The 8472-nt window shown below is 37.4% G+C and overlaps 1 protein-coding gene across 1 annotated transcript in view; it reads left to right on the top strand.

Moving 5' to 3' along the window:
- Positions 1-9: 9 nt before the first annotated feature.
- The window catches only part of LOC107586295 (zona pellucida-like domain-containing protein 1), a 39195-nt gene continuing 30732 nt past the window's right edge, over positions 10-8472 (top strand). Inside the window, exons 1-6 of the mRNA XM_016273579.1 lie at positions 10-111; positions 199-383; positions 469-541; positions 627-724; positions 2710-2790; positions 2881-3052. Of these exons, the coding sequence (XP_016129065.1) occupies positions 106-111; positions 199-383; positions 469-541; positions 627-724; positions 2710-2790; positions 2881-3052 (615 nt within the window). The 5' untranslated portion in view covers positions 10-105. The remainder of the gene's footprint in view (positions 112-198; positions 384-468; positions 542-626; positions 725-2709; positions 2791-2880; positions 3053-8472) is intronic.

Genomic DNA, 8472 nt, shown 5'->3' with positions numbered 1-8472 from the left:
AACGCCCCAGCCTGCCATGGAGTATCGGACTGGACTGTCAATCCTCCCGTCTTGCTGTTCAACTTCTCAATCTCTCAGGAGGTGCTCACCCTCTGTGGCAACAATATGAATGTAAGAGCTTTTCACTTTAAAGCAATCAACTTTTAAATTTTTCATCCTACAGATTTCCATAATGTGTGTGACATGTTTGTTGGTTAGATTACAAGTCAAGTGGGATCAGGGGTATTCTCCGACTTCTCCCAAATCCAGTTCGTTAATGTCTCTGGATTAATCAATTCCTGGGATCCCAGCACCAGCACTATCACTTACAGGCAACAACTGATGTACCAGTTTTCGTGTCTGTATCCACTGCAGTATTTAGTGAACAACACTGAGCTCAGCGTGTGAGTATAAATGCCAAGAATCTGTTTCTCGGTTGAGGTTTCTGTACTCAAACTTGCGTGACGAAGTGTCTTTTTGTGCCAGCAGGTCAGGAGTGAGTCTAGCAGTAAAGGACAACAATGGCACCTTCGTCAGTACTCTAAGCATGGGTCTTTACAGTGTAAGGATCTTTTCATTAAATAACACTTAATTAATCAGTGAATACAAGTTTATTGACATCCTCTCTTTTTTTGAATGATTTTTAGACTGCCGACTATACAACCAAACTCCAGATACCAGGATCTGGGCTGCAGTTGAAAACTCGCATATATGTGCAGGTCAAGGCAACAAATCTCACAAACAAGTAAGAATTCCACTCGCCAGTGTTATGGTATATACTATTTTACTCTTAATATTTTAAATTAGCTTTTATTTTCAGTTTTCAATTGAATTTTAGTTTAAGTATGTGCTTGTGTCAGTTTTTTTATAATATTTCTATTTAGCTCAATTTATTTTTAAGTTTTAGTCTCTTTATTACTTCTATTTAAATGTATTTATTTCAGTCAGTTGCCAATGTACAGAGCCTGCATGGCATGCAGGGGAAAAAATAAATAAAAGCTAAAACGTGCACACGATTTATAATTCGAGAGAATTAATTAGTAAATTGTGCCCACGATTTAGCAAATCGAGGGAACAAAATATTAATTGTGTGCATGTTTTAGTACATCGAGGGAACGGAATTAGTAAATCGTGCGCATGATTTATTTATTTTGTCTTGCATATCATGTGCATACCTGTCACGGTCCCGGTGTGTGGAGGCAGGCAGGATGACGAGGACGACAAAATAAGGATCTTTAATGTAGCGACAACAAGGCAGAGACAGACACACACTCGGGGTAACATTCACAATAACCGACAGGACTAGAATACAAGAGACAGGAACTTATAGGGCAGATAACGAGAGGCAGACAGGTGAACACAATGAGGGTAATTAACTAATGATTATACGGGCTAAACCAACACAAGGGGAAGAAACCACAACAAACAGTTCACAGGGGCTATTTTTGAGGAGCGGGCATTGGAGAGAGCTCTTGGGCTGGAGCCCTTCCTGGGCGGAACTGGTGATCAGGAGCCATTCCTGGGCTCGACAGGGGAATCGAGAGCCATTCCTGGGCTAAACGGAGGATTCCGAGGTCTCTCCTCCTCATTTTGATACTGACCTCCCTCCATATTCTGGCCCTTATGTCCCGCCATAGTCAGCTCACCCTCAGCCGTGATGCAGGCGGCGGAGCTCCTCTCCGCGCTCACACCGTCCACGGCTTGCTCCCTCGTGGTGGGCACGGTCACCGGCTCTCGCACCTGGTCTGACGTGTTGGGCTCCATATCCGAGGCGATCCTCTTCTCAGCCGTGGGGCTTTGCTCCAGCTCGTGGATTGCTGCGGGAAATGGCTCTCCGTCATCGGTGGGCTCAGGTTTATGCTCCGTACCGCGGGGAGATGGTGGGCTGGGCTCAGGGTCCTGAGTGGGGCTGGTGTTGTTGTCCGCGATGTCCACGTCAGCTGGGACTTGCAGGACACCAGCACCCACTCGATGAAGGCGGCGAGGCTCTCTCGAGGACCTTCCCCAGACAACTGTGCTCGTGTGGTGGCGTTTAGTCCGACTTGATAGAAGCCACAGAGGCAGTTGTCCGGGTAGTGCGTGAGGTGGGCCAGGGACAGAAAGTCGTTGGTGTGGTCCTCAAGAGAGCGTTCCTCCTGCTCCAGCTGGAGGATTTGGAATGCGGGGTAATCCATAGAAAAACTAAATAAAAACTGACAAAAATTGGAAAAAAACAAACGAGGGGAAAGACGCTGCTATACTTTACTTTTGGGTCAGTTATTCTGTCACGGTCCCGGTGTGTGGAGGAAGGCAGGATGACAAGGATACAAAATAAGGATCTTTAATGTAGCGACAACAAGGCAGAGACAGACACACTCGGGGTAACATTCACAATAACCGACAGGACAGGAACTTATTGGGCAGATAACGAGGGGCAGACAGGTGAACACAATGAGGGTAATTAACTAATGATTATATGGCTAAACCAACACAAGGGGAAGAAACCACAACAAACAGTCCACAGGGGCGTTACAGTACCAAGGCAACATTTCTAATTTTTTCTTTTTTAAGTTTTTCATCTAATATTTATATTTGATTTTATTTCAAGCAACCATTATTTCAATAGTCTTGGTTTTAGTTAACAATAACAACACTGAAACTCTTGAATGTATCAAAATTTAAATGAACAATGCTGATTATACATTTCCAGATCAATCAAATCTAATTGTCTATATTATTGTGTATTGTAAGGTTCAATGTGTTGCTGGACCGTTGCTATGCCACAACAAGCCCATATCCAACCAGCAGCACCTCTTATGATCTTTTTATTGGGTGAGTCATTCATAAAAAGCAGACTGAAAGAGAGTAGTTGAGAAGACACTTTCATTCTCTTGTGAGAATCACATCTCTTGTTGTTTTTAGGTGTAATCGTGATGCCCAAACAAAGATTGATTGGAATGGGATATCCCAGGTAGCTCTCTTCTCCTTTGAGGCCTTCCGCTTTGTGGAACACAAAAACCGGTCCATCTCCACTTTCTACCTGCATTGTGCTACCCGACTCTGTGAGAACTCCACTTGCGCCTCCTTGCTTCCGGTAACTAATCGTGCTTATCTGATGACAGAATTTCATTTGTTTACTTTTATTTTAGATTAGTTTTAGTCTGGCTCAACTCATGGTTATGTGTGAATGTGTGGATTTCATCAGACCTTTTTTTTTTGTATGTGTTTTTGTAGAGATGCGTTAGGAAAAGAGAAGTACAGTCTCCAGTGCAGAAATCTTCTGATGTTGCCACTGTCTCCTCAGGACCAATCAGCACTAGAGTTGACAACGGTACAAAGAATGATATAATGGTTATATAAAAAAAATCTAAAGTTACTGATTTGTACTGATTTCAAATTCTCTTCCACTTCTTCCTCAGGTGGCGTTGTGCCCGCTATATGTAAGAATTCACTCATTTTATTGAATTCATTAAGAACCTTATCTAAATAGTTCTATTATTATTTTGTAATTATGATGTGATTTAATATTGATTTATCTTCCTATGTGTATCTAGTATCCTCATCAGCATCGATCCCTCAGCTGACGTATGTTGGTGTAGCCACTGGCTTGCTGAGCTTCTTTCTAGTTGACTGGTTGTCTACATCGGGACTTGGACAGTGATCGACATCGGGATTCGGGAATTCCTTATCACTTGACTGAAAACAATGTTTCTTAGAAGATATCTCACCTGTTACGTAAATGTGAGAAAATATATTATGTCAGTTATTAGCACCTTAATTTTTCTATTTTTTTCTAAAAAAAAACATATTCAATATGTAGTTTAGAACATATTTTGTTCTTTTGAAAAGTCTATAATGCATGTAACACTGCTTTGGGGGAAATGTATGCACTATGAATGTAACAATTTAAGGTTTAAACTTGAATAAAAATATTAGAACCTGTCTTTGTCCCCCGGGATTTTCACTCATCCGGGTTATCAGTTATCAGTTAGGATTTCATTCATTAGCAGCTTAATGTTCAGTTAAATATTTGTTCACGTAACATCAAACACTGGTGCACAAAAAGTCTTCAAAAAAGTGAGGAGTATATTACCTTTTAAGACTATCTCAGCATAAACATGCATATGACTGACTGTGTACTACATCAGTTTCCCTTCCACTCTCGTTCTGTATTTCACTTCGCTTCGGAAACCACTTTTAATAGTTAAAAGTTGATGGTTTGTAATGGTATTTGTGGAAACCATTAGAATTTCTGTGATGGTTTCTGATTTTTTTCCAGCATTTTTTTTACTTAAATTGTAGAATTCCAAAATTTGAAGCAAAAAGAGAATTTGACTTTAGCTTTGTGAAACTATGTTACATAAAACATATAACTACACTACAAAAAACAGCAGCCGGCCGAATGAGAAGCAAATTTACTCTGACAACCATACCTTTTTCATGGTTACTGCTGTAAAAGCAGCGCTGCACTTTTATGATACTACTTTAATATGCAAGCTGAAAAGGAAATACCATCTAAAATCATAAAAAATGTGCAAAAGCAATTATTTTCAAAACGAGTGTTTTAGTATATCCAGCAGGAGAGCAGTGATGTGTGAACTGAATTTGATGAAAGTACAGTGTGTTACAGTAATGTTATTAACTATTATGTCCGATAACTGAAGTTATTAACTATTTTTCACAATAATAAAATAATTGCCAAAGCAATTCTTTTCAAAATAAGTGTTGTAGTAAAACCAGCAGGAGCTCAGTGATGTGTGAACTGAATTTGGTGAAATTACAGTGTGTTACAGTAAAGGTATTTACTTTTATGACCAATAACAGTGAAGTTAGTAACTATTTTTCATAATAAAATTTTTTTTTAAAAATTGTAAAAGCGATTATTTTCAGAATAAGTGTTGTAGTAAAACCAGCAGGACAGCAGTGATGTGTGAACTGAATTTGGTGAATGTTACAGTGAAGTTATTGAGTATTTTATTAGTAGGCCTAACATTTTTACTACACTTTGCAGACGGTCCCTTCGGACTTGTCTCTCAGACGTCAGTGCAATGATCACCCCCCGTTTCTTGGCAACTGTACACTTTTACTGTCATGTGAACATGTTTTTTGGAACCACCCATCATTTCTGCCAGACTGTGAAAAGGAGAAACACATGGGGGGAATGGAAGGCACCCATTTACGGTACTTTAAAAACAGTTTTTGGCTTGTCAAAGTAACATTTTAGCATAACAGATGTAGTGGTTGTTACATCAAAGCAAATTTATCCAGGTCTAAAAAATCTTATGATACATATACTGTAGGTGATTTAGCAACATATAAAACCATGCAAATCATTTAGCTAAATGTTAGCCTCAACTGGTAAGCAACACTAGCTATTTTTTACAAAATGGCAGCTATGGGGCAAAGTGAGCCAAATGCTGTGGGGTAAATTGAGTCACCATAAGGCACTGTAGTTAAGTTACATTTCTGAATTATAAACTGGTGTTTTAATGTGATATTACTGGTTTAGTTGATCATATATACATATTTTGTGTACAAGTGCACCAAATCCTTCTCTGATAAGAACCAGAAAATGCTTTTCATCGCATTATAATCAGATATATCTTTCCATCTGTAGTCCCTAATGGCCAACAAACTCTCTGTTTAGTCTGTTTTTAGGAAGGCTACAACTTTAGTGGTCAACATATTGTTTCAGAAATGCAAACAATTAAATATTGAAATTTAATCTTCATTTGGTTGTTTTTATGTTGTTAAAGTTAACTTCATGAAAATAAATATGACTGTTTGTAAAAGGAAATTATTAAATTAGTTGTTTAATTATTATTTATTTCACATGGGTTTGAATCAGATTTGGTCAGATGGTCATTTTACACCCAGATGGTGCATCTTACCCACTGACTCGACTCGGGTCAACTTACCCCTTACCCGGGGGAAACTGAGCAATGGGAACACTTTTATTATAAGAAGCCATATTTTTAGAACCCTTTGTCATATATACATTCTGATATACATTTAAAATGATAGGAATAGCCTACTTTCATTAGGATAGGATAGATACTTTCATACTTCTGCAGCATTTTAACTTATCTTGAGGACCACATAAGTAAAAGATGGCCAATCTTACCGCACTCTCCCCTATAAGTATTAGACATTTTATTTAATATTTTACAGCATAAATCTATATTATATACTAATAAACAACTCATTTAGAACATTTATACAATTTTTTTAACCATTTATAGGCCTACTAATATAGTTTTAATAAAATATGGTTATATTAAATATACTGTAGATTATAGATTACTAGTATCAAGACAAGTGATTATAATGGGAAATATACTTAATTACAAGAATTAAATTGTGACAAACTGCTAAATATTCTATATGAGGATTTAACTGCTGGCTTGCTGGAGCTTTGAATTCGTGTTTGCAATGTTGAACTGCCTTTAGCAGCCTCCCTTCGCTTTGTCTCTGTCTCTGTCTTCTTTTTTGCGAAGGCATTTATTTATTTTTTTTGTCTACAAAGTGTGCCAACAACAGCGAATTTTGTATTATTTATATTAAATCTGATCGGGTACAATAATTTGATTAGACATTCTAATTCTAAGACCGTGGATATTTTGTTGTTATCACTTTTAACCCCTTCAGACCAGATTTTTTTTCACTGAACAAATTTTTTTTTATCCACTTGGTATTTGCTCTTCTCCAATATATAAATAAATCTAAAAAACAAGATTTGTGCCAAATCATTTTTTTATTAGATTTTGTTCATGTCCACTATAATGGACACCAGGACTGAAGAAAAATAAAAATCCCCATATTTTAACCATACATAATAAGTAGAGCTTGTGCACTATAGTTGAACTAGTGTTTAAGTTTTTGAAAAGAACACATACTATAAGAATTAACAATGCAGTAAGAATGTGGAAAAAAGGTAAGATGATATGAAGTCTCAAAAAAACCTGTTTGATCCTTTTTTGTTGGTTGAAGTGGGTGAATCTGAGTATATGTATAAATGTCTTTGTGTGTATGTGAATGGGTTTATGTGTACTTGCTGATTGTTTGATGAATATATGATTGTGTGCATTATAGCATCAAGGCATCAGTATGTGTGGAGGGGGTGTGAGTGTGTGTGTTGCTGTGTATTCACTGATCTCACATCCACTATGGCTGTTTCTCACTAAAATCAATGAAAAGTTGATTGACAGGCTATGGTCACTTTGATGACATAAATGAAATCATATTAATATAAATTTCTATTAATTAACATCAATGTTCATAAAAACATTAACATTAGAATTTGTAGCTCTGTATTTAGTTTTGAAAAGCTTCCACATTATCATTTGATAGTCTTAATTTTATAATAGGTGCAAGTTGATGAGGCTACCATAAACATAAATCTGCATATAAAAGGTAAAATGTGGACTTCCTCCTCTTCTTGTCTAGTTGGTTAGTCATGTCTCTCTTTTGTGATGCCTGGCTGCCGCTCAATCAGATTAAGTTAGGAGTCATATCTTCATTGTGATTGGTTGATCAGGGACCAATCAGTGACCAGGCATTGCTCATATTATGAAAACATAAAATTGTATTGTTTAAACAAAAAAAATCATGTGATGTTCATTTCAATGGACGCAGGGTCCGAAGACCGAGAGCAAATCATTACCGACAGAAATACAGAAACAAACTACCAAACGACTAATTCAGCGAATCATCCACTGACTTTTATGTGGATTGTAATGCATCCACGGTCTACCTGTTAATGCAACACATTGCTTGGGAACTGTGGTCTTCACTCCAGAGAGCAGCACACAGATCGTGAGTGATGCTGCGGAGCAGGCGGGAAAACACGGAGCGGATTAGCGGAATATATATGTATAATGATAAATGGGTCAGGTAATTTAGTTGCACTAATCAGAAATCCAGTCAAATGGATGGTCATGTCTGTGTCAGCGAATATCGATTACTATAAGCATATAAGCATAAGGACTGAAGTAGTTTCATAAATGTGAATGATAAAAAAATATATAATTTAATCAAATAAGAAACTATTTCTAACGCAAGTGATTGGACGATAAACCCGAGAAAACCCCACATAGAACCTCTAGCGACCATTTTTGGCTTCTTCATTTCGTATTTCTAAATACCAGACGACGGTCGCGACACAATCCCTGGAGTTAAACCTCTTTATTATAATAATATCCTTATAAGTAGAACGAAACGCTTTTCTTAAATTAAAGTATTTGTTACATTTGAAGCTCAGGTCAGCTCGATTTCTGCTCGCGAGTGGTGCAGTTTTCTCACTTTTGTGTTCACTGAAACATTATAAAATGTATATACTGTGTAAAATAATAGCCTACATTAACTTGAGAACCCAGCCTTTTGGTTTTCTGGTGTTTTCTAACATTACACGCCACGTCCATTTAAATGATGTAAGAAGGAAGCCCTCTGGTCTATATCTATCTATCTGTCTGTCTGTCTGTCTGTCTGTCTGTCTATCTATCTATCTATCTATCT

Source organism: Sinocyclocheilus grahami, unplaced genomic scaffold (genome assembly GCF_001515645.1).
Source record: "Sinocyclocheilus grahami isolate Dianchi unplaced genomic scaffold, SAMN03320097.WGS_v1.1 scaffold79.1, whole genome shotgun sequence".
In the NCBI taxonomy this organism is placed as follows: Eukaryota; Metazoa; Chordata; class Actinopteri; order Cypriniformes; family Cyprinidae; genus Sinocyclocheilus; species Sinocyclocheilus grahami.
The sequence above is the reverse complement of the archived record's forward strand: the minus strand, read 5'-3'. Positions and strand labels throughout refer to the sequence as shown.